This window comes from Rhynchophorus ferrugineus, unplaced genomic scaffold, assembly GCF_030347505.1.
Source record: "Rhynchophorus ferrugineus isolate W39M unplaced genomic scaffold, kcgeb_rfMv2 rfM10, whole genome shotgun sequence".
NCBI classification, from domain to species: Eukaryota; Metazoa; Arthropoda; class Insecta; order Coleoptera; family Curculionidae; genus Rhynchophorus; species Rhynchophorus ferrugineus.
In genome coordinates, this window is record NW_027472589.1 from 18,968,910 (window position 1) to 18,996,439 (window position 27,530).

Here is a 27,530-nt window from a genome sequence, read left to right on the forward strand (position 1 = left end):
TGCTAAAGATAACTGAATGTAAAAACATATGTATATTAGAAGAATGTAGAACATATATAAATATACAATTTTTAGAAATATTTTTGAAATTTATAAACGGATACATTTCTCTTTCAATCTCGTAATACGTATTTGAAACACGCCAACAATTTGTATTCATTCACAGTTGCAAAACTAGCTTAGAATCAAAATTCAAATTATTGTAGAGGATTTCTTTCTTTTTTCCTGTTATTTCAAATTTAAAGCAAAAAATACACAAGAAATATATAATTTTTATATTTCGTAAGCTATAAGATTCTTAATTATATTTTCACCATTGCTACTGTAATCTCCTTCGAAAATTACTATTATTAGTATACAGTTTTTAGATCACTCGAGCTTTACTTAGTCGAGTGAATATTAACATTTAATTCGTTTTTTAATTTGAGGTTTTTGTAAGAACAATTTTATGAAATAGTTAAACTCTGGTCAAAAAAGTGAAAAATTACCTATAATTGTTAGATCTATAACCAAATAAACTTCAGGGGGTCTCTAACTGTAACACGTTTGTTTTCTTTTTCCTAATTGAAATATGTAAGAAAATCTAGATAATGTTGATAAGTTATTTTTAATAACTAAAAATTAGTTTAATTTACTCAATATGATGGAAAAGAAGAACTATAGACTGGAATTGAAAATCAAAACAAGACAATATTATTCAATTTTTTATTAATTTTATTACGCACAGAAAAAAAAATAAAGGGGATCAATCCTAAAACACTTGGAATTACATTTATTTCACCATAATCACGGGAAAAATAAACTACAACTAGAATAATACAACTAATTCAATTAAATAAAAAAAGATTTAATTTTCTCTTTTAGATTCCATACTAGAATGTGACTTGAAGTCGCCTTTAACCAATTATATTTAACGAAACAAAACGACATCAGAAGGAGTTTGGTTCCATGCCAACTGTCAGGCCACGTCAACTTAAATAATCCAGAATCTTACTATTTATAAAAAGAAAAAACACGTATCCTTCTCAAGTCGTAACAAGTACGAATCACTTCGTCCGAATATAAACAGTATTAAAAATTATTGCCTCCTTGATTTGGCTAATAATGTTTTTAGTTTTCTCAATTTTTTATACAAAAGTTCAAAATTTAGAATATCCCTTTTTTGTGATTTAATCGCCTTAACTATATATTTTTATCTTTTTATATATTTTATTTAATAAAAAATATCATGGCTAGCTACGTTTAAAAAACGGGGCTTGTGTCAGCCACGACAGGCGGTGATGTTGATCGCCGGGCAATTGTCCCTATAAAAATACATATTTATATATATTTTCATTTAGCTAGGTCGTATTTCGGATAAAATTTGGCCTAAGAAAATCGGAGCTAGCCGATAACAAAACGCGATATATAATCCTAAGAAATATAATAGCTTTAAAAAAAATTGAAATAAATAATAAACTATGTGTATTCTAGATTCTATGTCAATTACAGCATAAATTACAATAAAAATAATATCTCGATTAAAAAATAAAAAAGATATATATATAGAATTTGATAATATTTAATACTTTATTTAAAAACTAAGCTTTGTGAACATTTTAAAATGTCATATAGTTTTTCTACTCGCAAAACTCGCGCGCACTCCGGTCCCTCCAGCCCCCGGGTTGAGAGACGACGGCCGGCTGGAGGCACTCCACGGCATTCTCCCACTGAGATCATGTATAACGGTCGCGGAAAAAAGACACCACTCTTTTCGATAAAGAAAAATATTGCCAAAAGCAACAAAAATCCGTCAGAGAATCGAACCCACCGGGCATGGCGGGTGGACTCGATCATCCCGAGATTCCCATAAAGATATATATATTCGTTAAATAATAAAACAAAATTACACTTGGTACGAAAATAGGACTAGTCAGTGCAGTCTCATATTTGGAAATTCTTTAAAATAATCACAAAAGGTCGCCTGGTTCGGGAATCTATATATATGTGCATATATATACCCGAAGAACGAAGCGAGCTTTCGAACTGCGTGTTGCACCATTCATTAATGCACGTGAAAATCCTCGCGTCTACATTCCTTCATCTGTAGATCACTTGGGAGTTATATTTTACATTTTTACAACTGTCACGCGGAGTGATATTACACATGAAACGCGCAGAGGGTCCTTGCACCAATCGACGGAAGCGGTACTCCCTCGCCTCTCGCTGAAAGGCCAACGATGGCGGCGGGGGGCGAAGGAGCGCCGGGTAGTTCGACCCCATGCGGAAAACGGAGAAAACCGATTTGGAAAATTTTGGATAATCTAGCTTTTGGCAGTATGACATGTCACAAGACGCCTTGTGAACGATATGGATAGTAATTGTATTGCTCGTACAGCTCTTTGATTAGCTTCAAACACCACCAACACTTCGCCTAGGTTGATTCCGGAACTGTTTATTTTTTGATTAACTTTAATACTGTCTTCTAGATGCGCTTGAAAAAAAATTAGCAACGGTGTGTGTTTGATGTCAGTGTTATATACACTTGGACCCAGTTTTGTTAATTAGATTCAGAAACTGTCGTAAAACGGACAGCTTTCAGTCAAATCGAAGATGTCGATTGTTCTCTCCTCGTAAAAGGGAACCGACCCTGGCCCGTTCTGATCAACGGAAAACCGCTCGATGTGTCTCGCACGCTCGTAGTGCCGGACTGGGTAGAATAAACAATAAATGCGGGATTATTTTCAGTAGAAACCCCGTCTCGACCACGAGCTCCTGCTGCCACTAGGATAATTTCACAGCCCCTCATCATTCATGACAACCTACCGAGGCAATGCACACAATAAAGTCGGTTACAAGACAGATAATCGACAAATTCGGCATTTTGTACTGTTGGCAAGAATATACATTTATTCTATTCTTGCTACAGGTTCGGAAAAAGTTAGATATAAAAAAACTAACCGAGGAAGCACGGTAAAGTCATGGGGCGTCCTCAAGATACAGACTTCCAAGACACCATATAAAGCTAATTTTCTTCAAAAAAAAGTTCTTACTTTGTGCTGAAACGCCACTGAGATTAAGTACTAAAGCAAGTTTAAAATAAAGTACATTAGGGACAGACAGGCTGCCCTGGGCTCCCCTGGTAGCAAGAATAGTATAAACTCGGACGATTCGAAAATTAATCAACAATTATAAACACGGTACTACGACCTTAATGTACACTGATCTAGAGAGCACACGAGTTAATTTTGCAGAGTCTGTTCCGTACTACTGTAGCCGCCGGCCTCGAGCAGATCCTTGTCGCGCCTGGTGGCGATCAGCTGGAAAGCGCAGTCCGGAGACATGGCCATGCCCTGGTTGGACGAGTCGTCGTAGCCGGAGTCGGAACCGCTGTCGCTGTACACCTTCGCGTTGGCCGGATCCGGAAGGGTGGACTGACCGGTGGCCGATGGCGTTTTCGATTTGAGCATAGCCAAACGGGCCGGACACGGTCTCAGGTAGCTGGGGTCCACCATTATTTCGTCATTCAATCCGCGGAAGATTGTTCCACAGCACAGAGATTCCCTGCAAGAGAAAATCATTTTATAATATACGTTGGTATTGAAACCAAATTATAGAAACCATCATTTAATATCTATAGTTCGTTCGATAAAACATTGACATTCTACATTTATGTCATAATGTCACAATGTTGCAGCATCTACTTTGAGTTTTGGTTAATTTTGGTTTTGATATAAAACTAAATGGTAATTTAAATAAAATAATGAAACAAAAAAGTTATCAAATACGATTCATATTAAATAATGAGCAGCAATTTGAAATTTATGAAAATAAGCTGATTCGGTTACATGTTCGAACGTTTCTATCTGATAGAATTGTACAGTCTATTCAAAATAACAGTGAACTCACGTCATCAAAATGATTAACGTATTGCCTGCCACCACTTGTAAATTCGTTTTAGAATCAGACAATCTTTACCTTCTCATGTTGATAAGTTCGAACGTGTAACTGAAACAGCCTGCAAAATTATTCAAAATGTTAAACTACAGGTAATAAACCGGAAAACGTTGTTTTTACGCTTTGCTTGATTCAATAAATATCAAATCGCTGCGTATTATTACTCTAATTGAAAATTCAGAAGCCAGACAGAACAAATTTCTTCTCTAATCAGTTCTTCGAACAGGAACGAGATAATGGAGGTCCCCTCTTGCCAGTAAAATTCCTTAGAGAGGTAAACCCTTTTACTGTTAAATATTAAGTTGAAAAGTGATAAAAAATGAAAAATATTATCTTGGATTCACCGAAGGGTCGGGTGACCGAATTAAGATCAGCTTGACGTTAGTTCTATCATAAATCAAACATACGAAATGTATAAAAACAGTGAACAGTTTTTTTTAAATATTATAATTAGTCTTATTCTAATACTTATTCTAAACTCTACATATGTCCAGTAATCAGATCAGGTGGTGTTACACGTTTTAGTCTACGCACTTCACTATCACGTCGCATATTTAGCTGATTAGCGAGTACATTGGGATGCACTGACACTCTTTCGAAGTACTTCACACAAACACGTTGGATTACACTCGTTATAGGTTCTAGAGGAATATCGCGTTGTATCACTTTATTTGAAATATAGTACGGAGCATCAACAATGGCACGCAACACCTTATTTTGGAACCGTTGAATGATGGATATATTAGATTTGCTAGCGGTACCCCATAGTTGAATTCCATATGTCCAAATGGGCTTGAGTATAGACTCATACAGCAATACCTTGTTATCTAATGATAACTTGGATTTGCGCCCAATGAGCCAATACATTTGATATAATTTTAATCCTAGTTGTTTCCGTTTAGAGAGTATGTGCTTCTTCCAGGTTAGGCGTCGATCTAAATGCATACCAAGATATTTAACATGCTCTGCTTGGGGGAGTTGACGATGATTGATATTTACTGGTGGACATGTTCTTCTACGCAGGGTAAACGTTATATGCGTGGATTTTGATTCATTGGCTTTAATGCGCCATGTCTTCAACCATAATTGTATTTGCTCCAGGTGGGTTTGTAGGTTTATTGATGCTGTGACTGGATCTTCATGGGATGCTAAGATTGCTGTATCGTCTGCATATGTTGCCACAGTAGTTATTTTTGTGGTGGGCAGATCAGCCGTATACAGAAGATACAGTACTGGACCCAGTACACTACCTTGCGGAACTCCTGAATATATGGGATTTAATTCGGTATGTTCATCGCCTTGATTTACAATAAAATGTCTGTCAGTGAGATACGATTTTAGTAGCTGATAGTCCGGATGAGGGAGAAGTTTCTTTAGTTTAACCTGCAAGCCCGTATGCCATACTTTGTCAAAAGCCTGAGATATGTCTAGGAAAGCAGCCGAACAATATCTTTTGGCATTTAGGTCAGCGTTTATTTGGTTTACAAGTCTATGCACTTGTTCTATAGTCCCATGCTTATTGCGAAAGCCAAACTGATGTTCTGGAATAATTTTTCTTTTTTCTATTATATAGTTTAGTTTTTTTATGTATAATTTCTCGAAAACTTTCGAGATTATTGGTAATAAACTTATAGGTCGGTAGGAGGTCACATCTTCTGGTATTTTTCCTGGTTTAAGTATCATTAATATTTTAGCTACTTTCCAGATACTAGGGAAGTAATTAATTCGTAGCATAGCATTGAATATATATGTTAATAGTTTTATAGCCTTTTCTGATAGTTCTTTTAAAATTTTGCCAGTAATTAAGTCATAACCAGGAGCTTTTTTAATATTAATCTCTCTCATTATTGTATGTTTAACTTTTTTGACCGTTAATTTCTCATGCGGTAAATCCATTTGAAATGGCGAATCTAGAAAGCTAGTAATTTTATTTTCGTCATCCTTATGTAGCTGAGACTGGAAAGGTTTAAAAACATTTTTTAGGTGTTTTGAGAAAACGTCGGCCTTCTCTTTATTGCTTCTCGCCCAATTATTTTCGCTTGTTTTAATAGGTGGATTATGCTGCTGGGATCTCCTAAGCTTTTTTGTTGCTTTCCACAACGAATAGTCTGTAGCCTCAGTTGATGTCAAGTTTTCTAGGTATTCTTGAATGCCTTGGTTCTGTTCGATTTGGATTAGATCTCTCAGCTCTTTTATGGCCCTATTAAATTTTCTTTTATTCTCTTCAGTCCTTTGCTGTTGCCAATTTCGTCGTAACTTTCTTTTTTCTGCTATCTTTTTCTGTATTGTACATGATATATGTGTATTTTTTCTTGGAAATGTTTCACTGTTGGGAGTCGCGGAATATGCTGCCTCCTGTATATTTTTTGTAAGATTTATTGCTGCTATTTCTATATCCATTTCAGTTTGTAATGGTAAATTTAGAGAGATATTTTGGTCTAAGTTTTCTCTAAATGAGGGCCAGTTAGTTCTATTACTGCACAGAGAAGGGGGTTTATCTTTGATGGTAATTTTTGAAGAAATTGTTACTATTATTGGTGAATGATCAGAAGACAGGTCGAAGCATGATTCTGCCTGACACTTTTTTGGATCAATATTTTTTGTAATACAGAAATCTATTGTATCTGGTTTTTTATTTCTGTCTGAAGGCCAATATGTTGGTTCACCAGTAGAGATATGTTGTAAGTTATCTTTCCTTATGGCTTTGAGCAGTTCTCTACCTTTTGAGGTTATTATTCTTGAACCCCACATTAAATGTTTTGCATTATAATCTCCTCCTGCTATAAATCTATTACCTAGCGTACTGAAGAATTCTTGAAATTGTTCTGCCTTGTTGTTATGTTTGGGTGGGCAATAAATCGCAGAAATTGTTAATGGTCCATGGGCTTCCTCTATGGTTATACTGGTGGCTTGCAGGTAGTCTTTGCGGAATTTTTCTTTTTCGAAATGCTTTATATCATCTCGAATTATTATGGCTGTACCTCCATGTGCTTTATCATCAGGGTGATTTGTATGATAAAGCTTATATTTAGGAACTTTCAGATAATTCTTGTCCGTAAAGTGTGTTTCGGAAACCATCATAACGTCAATATTTTGTTCATTTACGAACGTTTTTAGTTCCCTGGCGTGTTGTTGGAGCCCATTGGCATTCCAGACGGCGATTTTGTAGCTATTGGTTTCAGGCATTAGGCAAGTTTGCTTACGACGGTTGTGAGTAGACCAAGCATCGTACTCATTTGATCCATTAGTTTGGCCATCATATTTTCTAATCTTGAGATGTTGCTAGTTTCAGTAGGTTGAGATATTGTCTCTCGTTTTTGTGCTGAACCATTTTCAACTATTTGGGCATAAGTTATGTCTGGTTGACTTGTTCTGGTGGGTAGTGGTAGATTGGTAGTAGTGAATTGTTTTTGTTGATGCCTTTTTTCCCTTAAGGCAGGATAGAGTTTCTGCTGTAGTTGCTTGTGAACTGCGCAACCCTTGTAGTTCGCTGGATGATTTCCATTACAGTTAACACATTTCACTTTTTCATCGCGAACTTTACGAGTACAATCTCCTGTCTTATGTTCTCCTGCATATTTTACGCATCTATATGATTTGCGACAGTAAGTCTTTGTGTGTCCGTGCGCTTGACACCTTGTGCATTGTGGTATAATTCTCTTTATATGTGGTGGTTCGCATTTAATAATATTATTTTCCAATTTGGTGATTTCATACACCGCCTTATTATTTCCATTAGGTTTTATGTCTATATAAAACATAGGCAGAGGTTTTTTTGTCGTGTGATGTCGTATATTGTGAATATTTACGACCTCGTGGCCTTTTTCAGCTAGTGCTGCCTTGATGGTGTTAAAGTCCGTCCCGTGATGTAATCCTTTTAATACGAATTTAAATGTTCTCTCGGATTTTGGCCTGAATGTATGGTATTGGGTGTTTCTTTCATCTAATTCTTTTATAAGAACTTTAAAGTGATCCGCTTCGAACAATTGGATTTTAATTGTTTCATAGCTCACTGTTTTAATTGTGTAGTTCGTAGTAATGGTTTTCAATAAGTCATGGATGTTTTTTATTATTCCTACCTTATAGACTGTTATTGGTGGTGGTTTGGGAACAACTTTTTCAGGGCTTGGTTGTATGTTCTCTTCAATTTCTTCCGACAGGTTGCTAAAACTGTTTTTTGTCTCTATCGGTTTCTGCAACCAATAGTCACTGATTCTTGTTTGTTTCCTCGCGATTTCTTCTTCTGGACTTCTCAATCGTTTTTTGTTAATGACTGTAGTCCATTCTGATGGTGGAGTTTGCGTTATTGCTGTTTGTTCTAATCTTATATCAAAGTGTGCAGGTGATTTGGTTGAATCGCTATGGTTTGCCATTTTTTAATTTTTAATATTTTATTTAATTTACTTCCAGAGGATAAAAATAATAAAATAAATACATTGTTTATTTCACGCACTTCATTTTTCACTTACGTTATTTTAGCACTAGTTTTTTACTATAAATACTGTAAATGAATTTCAAAAGGACTGTTGTAAAATAAGATGAAATAATTTTAAACACTAATAAAAATGAGATGCAGTCCTTTTGTCTGGTCACGTAAACACGTATTCACTACACTTTAGGTCCACTGAGAGACGGATAGCCGCGTCTGGGTTTTATAAAAATACTGGGTTTTTTTAAAGAAAGGTATCTTTTTATAGCTTGGACCGTATTGAAAATACGTCTTCACCCTACGAAGGTTGGAATTGAACTTTTTTTAAATATAAACATAATTTAATACAATTATTTCAGATGAAATTGTTAGTCTCAAAAATATCCATAGAAAACTTAGAGATAATGTGCTGTTTGAGGGATTTAGAACATCCCTTCATACTGTTGGGTAATATGTGATTTAAAAGATGTAAAAATGACCCACGAAGAACACTCAAGAACTGCTTTAAAAAAAATACAATTTTTAAAAGCATATAATAAAATCAAGGGAGACTTATTATTTCAATTTGTGTATTTAGATGAAATTATATTTTAAAATGGGATCAATATACCGATCAATATGGTCATGGCAAGATGATAATAAAAATAGTGTTAAGACAACAAAATGATGGAAAAATAATTGATTAGGTTTTGTTAGTCATAACATTTAATTCAAAATTTATTGTACATTGTTCCTCATGTTGCAAACAGGAATGTTTAATAATACCTTCGCATTAAATGAACTCGATCAGATACACTGAAAATTAACAGCCTAGTTATTCACTTGAATGCAACTTTTAGAATATGACAATAAGGTGCTGGTGATGAGAGTGGAAACAACTAAATGTTAATTAATATACATAAGTGTAGGAAATCTTATTGCAGAGTGTGAAAGATTTATCTGCATAGATATGTCTGTAATTGTTCAGAATATACATGAGCATTTAGTTAAAATGTGTGAGGAGAGAATTACTGTTAATACTGCTAAATGGATTTGTAGATATGGCAAATGTATTAACAGTAATGGAGAATGGGGGAAAATGCAGTAATTAAATATAGTTTTATCAAGGAAGGTAGTAACACCCAAGATTAACATGATTTTACAAGCAAGCACTGTATTGAAGTAAACAAGAACTCCAGTGAAAATAAAACACATTACTTGGATATCCAATTGCTAATTAGGTGGGTTAGACATCCAAGGGATACCACTACATAAAAAAAACGCGTCTAAAACTCTAAATCATGGGTGGAAAACTCCAACCTACAAACTATTATAACTCTATAATTTATGTATAATTTTTTAGGTCCTTCAATAACATGTGCATTAGATTAGTATTATAATGTTAAAATGAATTATATTTAATAAATTTTTATTTTACTATTTTATTTAAATTAGAATTTAGTTGCATGTCAAAACCAAAATTGCGAAAGCGAAATTTTAAAGCCTTAAATGCAGATGACGCTAAAACAGTGAATATTTTGGTTTTGACATACAACTAAATTCCAATTTAAATAAAATAATCAAACAAAAAAGTTATAAGCAGCAATTTGAAATTTATCAAAACCATCAAAGCGCCAAAACGTTTGCCGGTTTGTAACCTCTAATTATTATCACTTTTGTCTTGAATAATTTTGCAGATGTTTGACAACCAGGCGAATTTTGTAGGCTGATTCGCTTACATGTTCGAACGTATCAGATAGTATTTTAACTATTTTTAACTACAATAAAATGAGAAGGAAAATATTGGCTGATTTTAAAACGAATTTACAATTTGCAATAGGCAATACATTCGATATCTTGATGATGTGAGTTCACTGTTATTTTGAATAGACTATATATAACAAACAAATAACTATAAAAAAATATTAGGCCTGATAATTAATATTAAAGGATTTACAACAGATGGTGTTATTGTGTATTAAATCGCATCGGGTATATTTGTAACCAACTTCATGTTAAGGTTTCACTTTTGACAATGCGATTTCGTCCAAGTTTCGAACAAAAATTTTGTCGGTGCGATGGGAATCGCTATCGACTACAATTGATGCGTTTGACCTGACCACTGCACGAAAAGAAAGCTTAGTTTGAAAAGATAGTCAAAAATCGTTGTCTGTGCATGCATTTTCTGAGTTATGAGAATAATTTGAAATTAGAGGAAGCTAAATTTGGCGAATAGAGTGTATACTATAACAACCTGAACATGGTTCACCGAATTTCACCATGATTTTTGAGGTATGTAACTTGGATTGCTCTGTTGTAATCATCTGATTTTATTGATAAACCAGTTTGGAAGTAAACCAGAAACAAAATTCTCCTCACCTTTTCTAGAAAACGTGTTTTTATTGAATTTGTGAGAACAGAGTCAAAAAAAGTCAGAGATAGTTAAATTTGATTAACAGGGTGGATGTTATTAGATGGTCTTATTAGTTTTTATATATCCTAACTTTTGTCTTTTTTTGATATATGTATACTGTTTAATAATCCTTGATATAGAAGCTGTTTTTCAAATCTCATTTATTTCGACAGTAATACCACAATTCCTAGATGTTTGAACTTGTTCTCTTCCACTTTGATTCCTGGTTTCCAAAGCTCATTATTTTAGTTCCAGTTTTTGTTAAATTTTTCCTGTATTAATAAAATTCTTACAGCTTTTTGTCTGTACATAACTTCTTTTAGTTAATATGACTAGGTTATCTCTGGCAACTCATCTCATAATAACAGTTGTCTTTAATTGCTTGAGTTAAACAACCGTTTAGTTAACAAAACAAGTTCAGCACTTATGGACACTTGGAAAATACTTTAAAGATCAAGACTATTGTTTCCCACCAGATTTGCTAATGAACATACTGTTCATACTGGGTTGGACCACAATGAAAAAGAGGATTGGGTGACTGGATCAAAATAGTGAATAAGTTAGCATAATAATGGATATAAGGAACTTAATCAAGCTGTAAATATATTTAAAACATAATAAAATATGAAAAATAGTGTAACCATACAATACAAATAGATGAATTTGTAAATAAAAAATGTCAGATTATATAGTCATGATAACTTATTATATTAAACAAAAATGTATTGTGTAATACGATTGTACTTACTTTCTCCAATAGTCTAAGTCAATGAAACCGCTGACGCTTTCGCTTCTTTGACTTCTTCTTTTCGACTTGCCCTTTCTCCTACGGCTGCGACTACTCTGGGGAACGTTATCTTCGTTGTCACTTGCGCCAGGACTGATGTTCAATGATGAACTCATGCTAGAGGAGGAAAAATACCTTTAGCATCATAAAACATACATAACCAATAATACTCACTTAGGAACGTCTTCCGATAGGAAATCCATATCCCCGATGTCCATGTCTTCCGTAGGATCACTTTTATCGGACAACGTGGGGCTGTATTCTCTGAAAATTCAAATATAGTGGTTAGAAAATGGCAAACGACAGATCCACCATCTGACAGCTACCTCTCAAAGTGCTTCTTTTTCTTTATTTTTTCGCAGCTCTTCTCGTCGTTGGTCTTTTTGTTTTTCGTCTTCAACTTCGTAAAGGACTTCATTCCGGGACCGGCCCTGGCATCTACGACCTGTTGAGGATACCATAGTTGCATTTTATACAGTTTGAACATTCTGTTTCTTGATTTTATTATAGGACAACGTTTGACAGTGACGTATTTGACAGAGGGGCGAACAAATGTTTTCTTGTACAACTATGATTCGTTGTCTATGAAGGTTATAATTGGATATTGATGTTTATAAAGGGCAAATACAACTGTCGCAGATAATTAAAATTAAGATAAGATTATGGTTAAATTGATGTATGTAAACTAATATTCTAGTTTTCAACGCAATTTTTAGTTTGACGTTCTTGAACTTATTATCTGTCATATTTTGAAATAGTGTGGTTAATTTAATAGTCAATAATTTTTGAAGCAAACTGTTATCACAATAATATTATTCAATTTTTTTAGTATGACATTTTTTGATTAAAAAATAAAAAAAATAAAGTAGATATATGACCAAATATACATTTATTATAAAGTAGCATTTTGCTGAACTAAAATTCTATCAAGCTTGATTCGTGATTAATAAAAATCAACTTAAGTAATGACCAATGGCATCTATGATACAGTATCATTCCGTAGATTTAATAGTGGTAATAGTAATGGTGTTTGAAGTCACAAGCATTGAAGACAGTCCACGTGAAGGACGCAGAAATCACAAAAATGTGCGTTGTGGTTGTGGAGAAAGGACTACTTGACTGATTTACTTTAAGGAAAATTTTGGGCTTCAAAAGTCTATGTGCACAATGGGTACCATATAAGTTAACCATGCAACATAATACATTAGAATCTGAGATTGTCATTGGAGTATTTAAGAAAGGAATCAAATAATTATGTGCTTTGTTTCAACCCCAGGAATAACAGGATGAGGCTTGATTCTTCTATTATGATCTGGGCCAACTATTAATTAAGACATAAGGCTTAAGAGAGTGAGAGTGCTTGAATCTTCAGCTTCCAGGAGAATTTGTGTTCAAAATGAATTTTTGAATATTTTCAAATAGCAAAACAATAAATTCAGATTATTATTGTGTGATTTATAGAAGAAAATTTTATCAATATAGTGCACCTGCTCACACAGCTAAAAAACATTGCTGGGCCAATAAATTAAAGCAGGAATTGGTTCACTGGCCTCTTGGAAGGGAATTACAGTGGTGAGATTCATAAATTGGAGTATTGTTGGAGTAATTGTGTTGAAGTTTAGGGAAATTCACTGAAAAACATTTTCAGTTATAAAGGCGTACTTCAATTTCCGTGTACTTGTTGGACAACTTTCTAACATGCCGTGTATATAAAATATGTGAGAATAATGTATCCTTACGTGTCTCCAGTTTCTGTCAGATCCCACTGGGAGTTTCTTCCATCTCTTCACCAACAACACGCAGGCGTTGCATATTTCCCCCTGTCTGGGCGACGACAGCTTGAAGCACTGCAGGAAGTCGTCCTCGTACTTTTTACTGTCCGTAAACCGGGAGCTAGAAAAACGAAAACCAGACGTCAGTATTTTTGGATAACGAGCATCAATCTTCGCATTACCTGCTGGATTTGGCTTTGCATATACAACAGCCCGTAGACGATCGGTAAACCTTGGGCTTGTGAAAGGAGAACATGGTTAATGGCAACTGTAAAATAAGAGAAAAAATTAGTTACGGGGGGTCGACATTAGAGTGTGTCGGTATCAACGCCGCGGCGGTGGCTAGATCATAGGGAGGGAAGTATATATATATATATATATATATATATATATATATATATATATATATTTATATTTGTTTTTATTTACTTGTTAATTTCTATACTTAATATCTATACATTGAAATTTATAAAAATGTAACAATACGCTGCTTTTTATTATTTTACTACTTTATATTTTAGATTACTACTTTAAATTATAGCGAAGCTGAGACAACAAATTGAGTTTATGAATATATATTAATCCCAGTAAGTATCTATTGTCTATTCAAAGTTTTTCTGTACATACGTCATCAAGATGTTTAATGTATTGCCTGCGGCAAATTGTAAATTCGTTTCAGAATCAGACAGTATATTCCTTATCATTTTATTCTAGTTAAAGAGAGATTCAAATTCTTCTTTCAAAGTCGCCCGGTTGTCAGACGTATACAAAATTCTTGAAAGCAATAGTGATAAGAGGTTATAACTCTAACCTATAAAGTATCATGGCTATAAAATTAACTGTAGGTTTTAGATGTATTATAATATTAAAATAAATTATATTTGATAACATTTTTGTTCATTTATTTTATTTATGTTAGAATTTTGTTGTATATCAAATCCCAACTGAACTAAAACTCAGAGTTGATTCGACAACATTGCAACGCTTTGACATCACAACATACGTTATATGTACAAAATAACTTTGAATAGACTATAGTAACACTGTTTAGTACAGTATATATCAAATTTTATTAGTGGATATTAAAAAATTTCATGTGCAAGCATGTACATTTGATAAGAGGGTCAAGGAATGGTCCTGATACTGTTGCAGACAATATTGTAGATGTTTAAAGTATGAAAAGTGCATAGATGTTACTAGTAAAATTATAAGAAAGGATTCAGGTATACATGGAATACACATTGGTGGTGTGAAAGAAAAAACAAACGTAAAGGAAATGCATTAATGCTATAATTTATATTTATAATTATAATTTATATATATTGTATTTAATATCTTTATATTATTATTTTAATTTATTATATATTATACTATAATATTATTTTAAGATTGGTGAAGAAGAAAAGCATTTTAGGCAATTTTACTAATATAATAAGTATCTATTGATACAAGTTTGATTTTATTTTGAGTTATGTTTTTCAGCCTTTAATTCCACTAATGAAATAGTGGCTGAAGCAGGTTGTCCAGTTAGTGGCAATTGACCTTTTCCTGATGCTCCATAAGATTAAATTGGAATGTTGCCGGTGACAGAGATCCCGAGACACGACTAGGGCTGTCTTATTTAATTACCCACTGCGAGTGATGAGAGGGTAGGGCTTTAATCAGGGGGTTTGAAATGTTGTAGGGTGCCAAGGGAGAACCTTACACTGAGCATATTCGTGAAATTTTTCACAAATGGGATATCTGAGATGGGTGTTCACGTTCCTCATAAACTAAAAGGGCGGACTTTTTTCTATTGGAACATCTAGAGTTGCAGAGAGCAATTTGTCTCTCAGGGACGCACTTGCATCATTGAGGCAGACTGATCGAAGGAGCAACGTATAACGGGTCACTTTGTGTCGAATGGGGTTTGCTACTTCTGCAAAGTAGCGGAAATAGTAGGCTAGACACACCACTGCCTTTTCAGATGGCGTGCTGGATTTGGGATTGTTAAATATATGATTTATATCGATACAAGAGCCAGTGTAGAAAAGAAGAAGAGTTAGTAGAGGGCGTCATTTCTTCGTCAATTGTGGGCCGATTTTCAAAATTCTTTTCTTATTCAAAAGAGTGCCCTTCCGAGGTGGTCCCATTGTAACCAAATCAGCATCTGCGTGCATTTTAATTAGTGTTTAATTTCATAAAAAATTAATGATCATTTTCATATTACTATCTTTGCTAGTCTTTAAATGAGTTCCCAGCACTTTCTTTACTATTGTAACATATGTTTGATTATTGCTTTTTAATTCCATGGGGCTAAATTTCTCCGTCGCATAACGATATACAAAGAAAAATATATTAGACTAAATTTTCAACACCAGTTACTAAACAAAGTATATGCGCTTGCGTAGAGCTTGCCAGGAGAGCGCTTGTTCACTCAGACCATTAATTGAAATAAATGAAAAGGCGCATGTGCCAAACCGAAATACCTTCAGTTTACGGTATCCTCCTTTGCGACGATGACAGGACGTCATCGAGAAAAGCTGGACAAGGCAACAGGTCGGCGAGTGAAAACAAAAACGAAAACAAACGACGTCGTCTGCGGTTGGATGGCGACGTGATGCATCGGATCGCGTAAACAGTAAACAAAATTCCGGAGTTGAGTCAATGGTCCACTTTCGTCAACTGTCGGGCCTGTGCTATAGTATCTTGGTCTTGGTGGCCGAGGCTATAAATAGAATGGCCCAAGTTGCTTTCGATCTGGTAGGACGACAGCCTCTCGCGTTGTATACGGCGATACGAAAAGCAAATGAAACCATGGTAATTTGTTTTCGACCGCAAGATGTTTTGAAAAATTTACCGAATAATAAAATTATTGTGTACGAAAAATTCAGTAGGCAGTGAGCTTCACCAATTCCACTTACATTGTCGTTTCTCTTATAAAAAAAAAACAGACAACACGAATGTGTTTGCATACTGTATCTTTGATATTATTTTCGGGGCACTGGTAATTATATAAATTTACACGTATTTTTCATTTGTAGCAAAAGGAGGAGGTTCTATGTTCGGCTGTATTATTTTTTAATATATGTTTACCAATTTCTCCGTCAGATTTTCAAAATTCTTTATTTATTCGAAACCGGAACCAAATCAAGGACCTGTTGGGGGAAGGGGGACAAATCGAGGAAAACGCTCAAATTTCAAAGGCACGTACAAATTTTTCACATATTTTTTCATGTTATAGCTGAGCTGATGAGACGGAAAATCGGATGTCGTTCAGTGCAAAAGCCATTCAATTTGCTTTTTAAGCACTAGCGATACCATGTAAGACCTCGTAAAAATATTTCAGGCAACTACTCCTACGGTGTAATGGTTAAAGCGTTTAGCTCCCAAACGGAGGTCGCGGGTTCGATTCCCGCCGGGGACAGTAACTTTCTGTTGTTGTTTAGTTGGAACATTTGTCAAATCACCTAGGCTAGATAGTAGACCCCGGAGCCTAAAGCGCTCCTTATTTTCAATCATTGTTTTTTATTCCTCTTTATCCTCACACGGGCTGCTCTTTTACTTGGCCTACCCATTGTAATATTAAATAAAATAACTACGTAATTTATTGAGTAAATATCTAACACTAAACAGAGAAAAATAAAATATTTAAAAAAAAAAAATCGAACCGACTTCATCCGGGTTCGGCATCGACTCCAAAGCAGTCAATTGGTAGAAGTTAAAATAATATTGTAAATAGATAAATATGTTTAGGTAGATATTAAACCAAATTGTGTGTATACAGTAGAATATAAAATACGTGTAGTAGATAGGTTAAATATGTGTTTTCATTATTTTTATTTATTTATTAGGATTATTATGTACATATTTTATTTTGAAATATTTTTTTTGTTAAAAATTTAAGCGTGATGATTTTTTGAAGTCAGTTCATTTGTTAATTTTTTTTTGTTGAAAATATTTTTGCATATCATACTTACCGAAGCTACGTTATATTGCTTGGTGTTTTCATATTATTTAACAAAATTACATCACGTTAGACAAAAAGCAAAACACATTAGAACCAAAATAAAACAACTATACTGGCTGGTCGGAAGATACTCTCAACTTGATCTAAAATCAAAGAGGTTGATTTATTATTAAGGTTATTGGATTGATCAGCAATGCTTATCGCTACGTAACCAACGAAGAATTGCACTGTTGTTGATGACCTGGAAATCAAATGGATCTGCGAAGTTATCCAAGATTTCGCCTTGAAACATGAAAGAAGATTACTAAATCATACTAACGTGGAAGCAATACAACTGCTGGATAGCGCGCAGGATGTCATGAGATTGAAACGAACCCAACCATACGAACTTATATAAAATGTATACATTGAGTGTAAACTATAGCTATAAGTTATTATAATTTTATAATTGAGGAATACATACTGATGTATTTTCTCGCACTCGTCTTGCTTGTGAATTAATCCAAGTGCAAATGAAAAGTAGTAATAAATTAATTTAGTTTTAAGATTGTACCAAGCGTATCTAATAAAGATGTTATAATTTTTTTTTACTTATAATTCATACTTTACATCCGTATTGTCTGCTAACCCAGGAAAAATATAAACATAAAATTAACAAAAAATACCATCTAGCCACTACTCTCATAAAAAACAACGCGTGGATGCTAAACACTGAAATGATATGCAGTAATACAGGAAGTTTTGAAATATTTGAGAATGCCCGTATGAGAGTATGGAATCGGTGATTATATCCTCATTTAGCCTAGCTATGTTAGAACTATTGGTTCACGGCAAAATTTTTGTTTACTAGTAGTAATAATTAAATGGAAAACATAATACTATACTATATAAACCCTTTAACACTCATGGAACGCTTTAATTTCCTATTTTGTTAAACTAAGCTACTAATAATCAATACAAGTCTCGATATTTATTCGATAAGTGTAGACGATTTCAAAATTAAAAAAATGTTTGACAGCTAACAGTTTAAGGTTAGTAAAACTATGCGAAAACACTATATGAGAGAATTTATTTTCATTGTTGGGCAACATTTCAAAAATAATGAGTTTTATGCTGCATACAGAACAGACCGGGCCAACGAATGTTTGTTGGCATTCGCTTAAAATCCGTGGAGTGTCGGCAACATCAAAAGAAATGAACGAAATCGACAAATGCGGTGTGGACGCGGTAGGTATACACACTATAATCGCCACCACCGTTAAAAATACGGATTCACGCCTAACGAACGTTTGATATCCAATGCCGAATCTCATTCGTTGTCCTTCGTTGGCCCGGTCTGTACGCAGAATTAGTTTAAAAGGTTTTTGTTTTAAGTTTGAAACTATTGGCTTTCAGGCAATTTACGAACGAATTCCACTACGAAAGAACGTATCTTTTGTGGCTATACACGGTTCGAACCAGTTTTTGGTATCTTCAAAGAAGTGTAGCGCTGCTCAGGCGATGGGTGCTACCCCAACTTCCTATTTGGTTTAATAAATCTGGTCGAGCGTTTTTATTCTGAAAAATAACACTATTGTATATATTCCGGTTTTCTCTCAATGCCTGGCTCAAGCGCATCAATTGCTATCGATAGCGATTCCTATTGATGGTTTCATCGAGTAATGCCTTCAAATTTGTCTTCGATGCCACATCAGTTCTTTTAAAACGCTCAAATTGGCAATCACATGTTGCCATAAGCTTCACATAGTATTCAATGACCTTCAATCAAATTGAAATAAAAAGTAAAGTTTCCCGCAAATGCGATTAACTTCGTACAAATTCAGACTTTTTCAAGGCACTGAAAAATATTGTCATTCATATCTCGATGAGTGACACATACTGTAATTGTAGGCTATCAATGTTAGCTCTGTTGTAAATCCTTTAAAATTAATGTATAGGCCTTATATATTTTTAAGGGATTGCATAGACAGGTAACGACTAGGTCTCATTTATCATTTTGGTTCTACAATCACAAACCAAAAAACAATTATAGCCTGATGAAAGATTATTATATTTGCTAATTTTAAAATGTTATCTATCCACTTGAAAACACACAACTAACTTGATAAACAAAAACATCGTTATTATGTATTTCAACATTTGTGTACAATGTGTTTCAGTTAGATCATTATTTTATATACTTCATTTCAGTTATGGTTTCCAATCTCCATAGATTGCATAGCTCCATAGAAATTGTGGAAAATGATATTGATTTGTGTTGGATTATCCATCCACGTGTGATTGGAAAAAAAAACTGGAGACACCATTTCGCCTTAGATCATCGAAAAGCAATTATTGTAATCGATGTCCTTTCTGCCAGAATTTGATGGAAACAAAGCGATACCACATTTCATACAACACATGAAACAATTCAGTAATAGCGTGTAAATCATGGACCTGTAATCTGTTATTTCGGTGATCACACTTGGCCTCCTAAATTATTTAACACCACTTGAATTTTGCACGGTTATTAAGCTCAAACATATACGCCAATAGTTCCCGATCAGCGAGGGCAATGATGGACAAAACCTGGTTTAGCGCAACTCGGCGATATTTATGCAAAAATCAAGGAACATTCCGACAAAAGAGTATATATGTGCCACTAAAGGTGCCTTCATTAATTCAGTTATTGCGTAAATCTTGGACGTTCTATATATGATAAAGTAGCTATTAATACATCGGCATTATTTTTCTTGTTAGGCATTTTCTATTTCACCAATAAATAACATCCAAGCATCATATAGTATTCAATGTCATCTTACCACTATTAGTCATTCTAGGGATGCCGAAAAATATCGATATATCGATATTTTATCAGCTGATATTTCTTCGAAAAAATTAAATAAATTTCTTAAACATTATAAAAAAACCATTTAATTATTTATAATAAGCTTTTAACTTACTTAATTACTGGTTTGCCATTCCATTTTAAATTATTTTTAAAAGTTTAAGTTGTGGTGCTTAATTATAAGGGTTTATTAATTTTTCCGATTTTTTTCTCTCCGATATATCAATATTTTTCTCGGTGGTCGACACCTCTATGTAATACCACATACGACGCGAATGAAAAATAACAAAAACATTTCTTACAATCGAACCATTCAATTAGAACTACTAAAAAGGGATTCATGAAATCAGTTTTGGTTGATTATCGCCCGATTGAAGTAATTTTAAGACTTTTATTTGTTGACGTACCGGATAAAATTAGAAAACTCATATCGCTGACAGGTATAAGGAATAACAATTTTTCAAATAGAATAGTTCAAATGTATAGAGACCATAACGTTTTCATCCCTACTTTACAACTACCATCCTGGAAGGCCATCACAAAAGATGTTTTGCCTTATCCAATCTGGTTACCGTCTGATGTGACTGAGGTGATTATTCTGTGTTAAATTTTTCATCCATGCTCAGATAGTAATCGAACCCTCAACTCAACTTCATCGTAACTACGTAACCCTTACAAAAACCTGCTATTAAATAGACACACAAATTGTGGTATTCTTTTATTTTTTGAACGACCATTGTTGTCATTAGGCCTATAAGTTGTTGTTTTAAAGGGTTTTTTTAATTGAAGATTATTTCGGCTTCGCATCGATTCCAAAACGTAAATAGACAAATGGGTTTAGGTAGGTATTAAATTGAATTATATGTATATAGTAGAATATAAAATATGTGTAGTAGATAGGTTAAATAAGGTAATAAATTTTTTTTTATTACTCTTCGTGATTCCACAATCTGGCCTATTGGCAATAAGTATTTCTTATGTCTATATTATATATACATGGCATGTAGAAAATCACTTCATTAAGCAATCTTCTGTATACAATATCATCTTAATTAATTAGTCTTATTCTAAAGTCTACATATGTCCAGTAATCAGATCAGGTGGTGTTAACCGTTTTAGTTTACGCACTTCACTATCACGTCGCATATTTAGCTGATTAGCGAGTACATTGGGATGCACTGACACTCTTTCGACGTACTTCACACAAACACGTTGAATTACACTCGTTATAGGTTCTAGAGGAATATCGCGTTGTATCACTTTATTTGAAATATAGTACGGAGAATCAACAATGGCACGCAGCACCTTATTTTGGAACCGTTGAATGATGGATATATTAGATTTGCTAGAGGTACCCCATAGTTAAATTCCATATGACCAAATGGGCTTGAGTATAGACTCATACAGCAATATCTTGTTATCTGATAACTTGGATTTGCGCCCGATGAGCCAATACATTTGATACAATTTAAGTCCAAGTTGTTCCAAGGTGATTTGACAAATGTTCTAACTAAACAACAAAAAGTTATTGTCCCCGCCATGATTCAAACTCGCTATTTCCGTTTTGTAGCTAAATGCTTTAACCATTACATCACAGAAGCAGTTGTCTCTAATATTTCTACGACGTGTTATATGCTATAGTTAATGCTTAAAAAGCAAACTGAATGGCTTTTGCACTGAACGAATTACGTTTTGCCGTTACATCAGCTCAGCAATAACATTATACACAAATATCTGATTATTTTAGACAAAAAAATATGTGAAAACCTTGTACATGCCTTTGAAATTTAAGCGTTTCCCTCGATTTCCCCCCAACAGATCGTAATTTGGTTTCAATGGGATCACCTCCGAAGTGCACTTTTTCAAATAAAAAAATAATTTTGAAAATCGGCCCACAATTGACAGAGAAATCGGCGAACATTAAACATTAAAAATATATATACAGCCGAACAATTACCAGGATAGGGTAATTTTCCAATCTTACCTATCAGAGAATGGAAAATGTAACTACTTATCTAACACTTTTTGGTAGGGTACGTTTAAATTGAATATTCACTATTAGTGGTTATTAAAAAATATGATGTGTAAGCATGTACATTTCACAAGAATATGAAAGGAATGTCACAGACAATAGTGTACATGTTTGGAGTATGCAAAGTACATATATAGATGCTATTAGATGAAAAATATAAAATGACAGAAGATAGAGACTTACCAGGAACATTTAAACATAGATGGAGTGAAAAAACCAAATGCAAAGGAAATACATCAACAATATGTGAATATGCATAATTGAATAAGCAGATAGTTATTGAAATTATATTTAAAATATATATAAACTTATACATAGCAAATATACCTTATTTAACATGAATTTTATCTTGTTTCTTTCATATATTAGTAACTTTGAACAACGTATCCATTAATACAAGTTTGATTTCATTTTGACTAATTGTTCTAAAATAGTGATAACTAACGGCATTGTAGCGACTTGATTTTGAAAAAGAAATCCTTGGCTAAATTTACTTCCTCAATGAAATATGTGGTATTTAATGGTATTGTTGTCTATTATGTCTATTAATGGTATGTAGTCTATGAAATAATTATTAAAGTTATATATATATATATATATATATATATATATATATATATGTGTGTGTATTTTGGCCAGTTAAGCTATTGTGAGGAAAATATTAAAACTTAGAATGCCATTTTCATGCATTACCTATATGGAATATCCAATAGGAAAAATGGAACACAATTGGTCACTTATGACAAGACGATAATAAAAATAGCAAATAACACAATTTGATGAAAAAAGATAAAAATTACAAGAATAATGTTTAATTAGGTTTTGTTAGTCATAATATTTTTTTTTAATTAATTGCAGTTATATCGTTCTTCATACAGCGAAAAGGAATGGTTTTATCCTCCAAATACAAGGGCAACTATTATGAAAAAATGAATATCCTGTACTACATACCATAGCACACCGGTGAAAAATATCTTAACAAATAATAATATCTTAATATCTTAACAAGTTCATTGACAAAAGCTGTAATTAAGGAATGGCTTGCAAAACATAAACTAAGTTTTGAAGATACCATGTTGAAGAAAGAACTATTTCAAATTGTTACTCTCTAAATGTAAATGCTTAATAGTGTTAGTTAATTTACTTTTTCATAAGTAGGCCTGAAAAAAGGTACAGAATGGATCAGATCGCTGAACAATATGCCCCCAAAGTATTACGTCTTTCTCCCATATATTCAATCCAAACGAACTGATATGCGGCGTTGCAAAGAAGTATTACAATGGCCATACAGGTCGAGAATGACTAGGAATAATTATCTGGGTATGAGGAAAGAGGCATTGTCTACAGTAATACCTTTAGTCTGAACGAACTTTATTGCCTCTGGCACAGAAGAAGAAATAGACAAATGGTGGAATCGTGAACAAGTGTATATACTGGACATTAACAATTCTGTTATTGACTTGAATAGTGACTCAGAAAGTGACAGTAACTTACTAGGATAACAAAGATCAGTATATAATCAATATAGGATAACTGTAGAAAATCATGTTGTAGAGTGTGAATGATTTCTGTGTAATTGTTCAGAATATTAGGAGAGAGCAATAGGATAGAACTTATGAGGAGATAATTAATATTAACTGTTTTGCAGATTGATGACAAATGTAGTTATTATATCTAATCCTTTGGAGAAAATGTACATAGGCAGTAGTAGAATAAACTAAGGAGAAATAGAGTGACATCAAAATGACTTGACAAGGAAACATAGGAACGAAAGAAACAAAAACTAAATGTAAAAATGTAAATATGCTCTCTAATCAAAGTAAAATATATTATTTGAATATACAATTGTTAACTATGTGGATTAGGCCTCCAGGGGGTATCACTACGTAAACAAACGTGTCTAGAACTCCACCTAATGGTGTGCAATCAATTAGTGGTTCAATGTAAATATAATAATACAACTCTAACTTACACAAATTATTTTATCTGTATAATTAACTGTATATTAAGTACTTCGATAATATATGCAGTAGATTTAATACATTTTTTAAAAATAATTCTACAAGAGTAAATGATTGAAAACGATTCGCGGCTACTCACTGCGGTTCGAATCGACGAAATTAACTGAGACTTTTCGTCTTGGGGAAAAAAGAATTTTCATTGGCTACGTCGTACCCCGTTGATGACTGTCGTTTGAAGCCGTACAATAGCCGCGAGTAACAATAATATTTACTACTCGAATCAAGGGCGTTCAGTGTCAACGATGGCAAAACAACACAATTATCGAGGCGCCTGTTTACGAGAACGGGTCGCCAAGAATAGAATGGACGTGATTCGGACTGGAAGCGGGCGAAACCACGAAGACGAACCCAGTGCACGGGGAAAAAGGACGATGACTTTTCGAAAAATTCGCTCGAAATTCGCGCCCGCACCAACCTAGGCCCTCTATGAACGGACTCCACAGGTCTCCGGCGTCCCAAACTCCCGCCAATGGACGCAGGTTGTTCACCTCTTGGCGCATCACGTGTACACGAGATCGATAGCACGTATCCATCCGATAACTAGAGAGTTCTCGGTCCCGACCGTCGTGCTTTCGGTGCATCTCCTTGGTCTACATATTACGAAAACGGAATAAAAGGACACTATCGCATGGAATACATAAACAAATCGATGCTCGGAACCGCGGACTTGACAACAGCTAAAAAAATAACAGCTATTTTACAACAAGTACACAAAACCGAAATTATTTTCTTACCAATTTAATATGTCATTAAATTATATTGTTGGTAGGTAGGCACTTATTTTAATATTGCAGGTTGATGGACAAGAATTATTGTTCCTTCCACCTTGTTCTACCAATTTTTTGGGTGGTAACGGATAGAATGAATGAATGTGATCGGTTAACATTTCACCAAGGGATATCAAACTTTTTATTTCATCTCTTCCCAATTTTTAGCTCCAGTTACTCATGTTTTATCTTGTCTGACCACCTCGATCACACTCCTTGTTTCTTCTTGCTGTTGCTCATGACGCAGTCACTTTATACTCCCCTCATGTCTTTCATTCATAGCTAATTCTTATTCTGTGTTAATCTTCTGCAACTTTTCTATTATGGTTCTTAATATTTTGCTTTCAGCTATTCTTAGTTTTACTTGAATTCATTTATGCCTCCACACTCTACGTTATTGGTCTTATTAGAGTTTTATGTATTCTCATTTTTGTCTTTTTGTTTTATTTCTAATCTTTCTCTCATGATTCCTAAATATTTAAACGTGTGCACCTCTTTCTAGCCCTTGTTTCTTTAAATTCACATTGTTTGTGTTTTCGAATTTCATTATTTTTTGTCCCATTAGTAAGAATTTTTGTTCTGTTGTTACGTCTACTAGCATTTTTTCTAATATACATCTTTTAGCTATTAATGCTAGATGATTTGCATATGCTAATTGCTGTCCACATCCTGGTCTTGTTATATTTGTCTTCCTTGTTATATATTCTATGGATATGCTGAAAAATATGAGTGAAAGTGCTCCATGAAAAACTCCATGTTTTGTTCCTTGTTACTTTATTTAGTTTCCCTTTTTGTATTATTACACTGGTTTTGATTGGGTTAGTATCCTGTTAAGATTCGTCTTAGCTTAACAGCTAAGTTGGTTTGGTATTAAAATGTTAGGCTTCCTCTATAAAAAATATTTAAACGTCATGAAACTTATTTTCATTTTTACAGATGACGACGTCTCGGTAAAAAAAACTAAATAAAGATTATTTCGATTAGACCATTATGTTAAAAACAGGGATTACATTTTGCATTATTATTTTTAAGCTATTTAACGTATTTCAAATTAGAATTATGCAATTTTGAGTCTTTTTACAACTAGAGGAAAATTTAACAAACAAAGAGAAAAAAAGGCAAATTTTAAAATACGAATTAGCGAAGTCGAAGCCGAGCTTTTGCGATTCGAGTCGAGAGCTCCCTAATGCGTGTCCTCCATTTCCCAATTATGTTTCTTCGGCTGGGTTACGTGCGCGTGTGTGCGTAAATGTGTGGCGATGGAAAAACAGGTCCTATACGTTTGATTAAACCCGATTGAAAATGATGATTGCATAAGGATTTTTAGGCGAATAAGTACGTGCAGTGAGCTAATACAGCTAATTAATTACCTGACCCTGTTAGAACTCCGAAGAAAATAACATAGGTTCGATAAGACGCTTGTTGACGTATACAAAGCGTGGTTTACACAACTCCGATAAAACATCGAAAAGAAAAAGTGATAAGATAATGTATCACCGAACAGCATGGTTTATATAAAAAAAACATTTTCCAAGATAACTAATTTGGTAAACGAAGGATATGACATAAATCCCACAACAAACCAGAGTTTTCTACAAATCTCTGGAAACACTTACGATTGTATTATGTGGAAGTTCCAAGAAAAATAAATGGGAAATACAACTGATGATATAGATACGTTATTTTATCTTATCGTAGTTCATTGTACTGTAAGGTACAAATACTCATTCCAAAAAAAACTATATTGCATCGCAAATGCCAGTTTATTGTTTTCATAGGCGTGGCTATTAATTGTTGTAATATTAATTTAATAACAATTTTCCATATTAACGTATCACAGTAGGTCTTGTTCAAACTGCCATGTCAACTATACACCACGTACGTTACATACGATTAAAAATACATTATGAAAAAAAAAACGAAAACATTACAAGGTGTTTCGGAAACCACGAAAATCGGTACCACTGTCGAACATTTTTGGATGTACACTGAAAGAAGCGTTACTTTCTATTTCTCGCGGTCGTTAAAACTGGAGCAATTTTTGTGTCAAGATCAAACCGTTGAATTTTTGCAAGGTTTTTCGCCAGCGGTTTTGCTTGGATATGCGGCGTGGTCTGTCAGAGACTCGTCGAAGGTTTTTTCCCGATAATTAGCTGGAAAAATGCACGTGCAACAGTGAAAGTTCTGTCTACGTGCACTAGAGTCCTCCTGACATGGTCATTCTACAAGACAATTATAATTCTGATTGTATTAACAACGCAATTAAAAATGTTATGTTTTAACAACATTGGATCTTTTTTACATCGTTAAATATCATTTAAATAAACCCTTTGAATTATTATGACCTTAATAAAATTAGTTTTTACCGTAACTAGTACGCTTTGGCCAGACAAGAGGTGACGCTAATACATTTTCCCCATTTATAAGTGAACTACATATTAAATCCCAATGACACCTTTATAAAAACGTATTACTTACATTTACAAGTCGATTTTCACACAAATCACTCAATAATTTTATGTAATATCTGATCAAAATTCGTTAAAACCCCGCTAACACACTATTACCAAACTTATACAGATGACGGCTAAGATCACAGATGATTTGACGCGCATCTT

The 27,530-nt window shown here is 33.8% G+C and overlaps 1 protein-coding gene across 4 annotated transcripts; it reads right to left on the bottom strand.

Annotated features, from left to right (window-relative positions):
- Positions 1–691: 691 nt before the first annotated feature.
- On the bottom strand, positions 692–27,530 carry LOC143203822 (SIN3-HDAC complex-associated factor). Of its 4 annotated transcripts, none has more exons than XM_076416129.1 (7): positions 27,391–27,530; positions 13,499–13,584; positions 13,284–13,437; positions 11,871–11,989; positions 11,719–11,808; positions 11,506–11,661; positions 692–3,543 (listed from the first exon to the last, which is right to left on the bottom strand). In XM_076416129.1, the coding sequence occupies exons 2-7, from the start codon at positions 13,570–13,572 to the stop codon at positions 3,222–3,224; spliced, it is 915 nt and encodes a 304-aa protein (XP_076272244.1). In that variant the 5' UTR covers positions 13,573–13,584; positions 27,391–27,530; the 3' UTR covers positions 692–3,221. The 4 variants fall into 4 exon arrangements, with proteins under 4 accessions (XP_076272244.1, XP_076272246.1, XP_076272245.1 ...); XM_076416131.1 differs by lacking the exon at positions 27,391–27,530 and adding an exon at positions 24,561–24,685; XM_076416130.1 differs by lacking the exon at positions 27,391–27,530 and adding an exon at positions 24,225–24,341.

Excerpts from the sequence above, each read along its gene's own strand:
- LOC143203822 (XM_076416128.1), bottom strand. The coding sequence starts at position 15,829 with ATGACGTCCTGTCATCGTCGCAAAGGAGGATACCGTAAACTGAAG. Across the intron at positions 11,990-13,283 it reads CTGACAGAAACTGGAGACAC|GTCGTAGATGCCAGGGCCGG; the intron begins GTAAGGATACAT and ends TATCCTCAACAG. Across the intron at positions 3,544-11,505 it reads GACTTAGACTATTGGAGAAA|GGAATCTCTGTGCTGTGGAA; the intron begins GTAAGTACAATC and ends TTTCTCTTGCAG.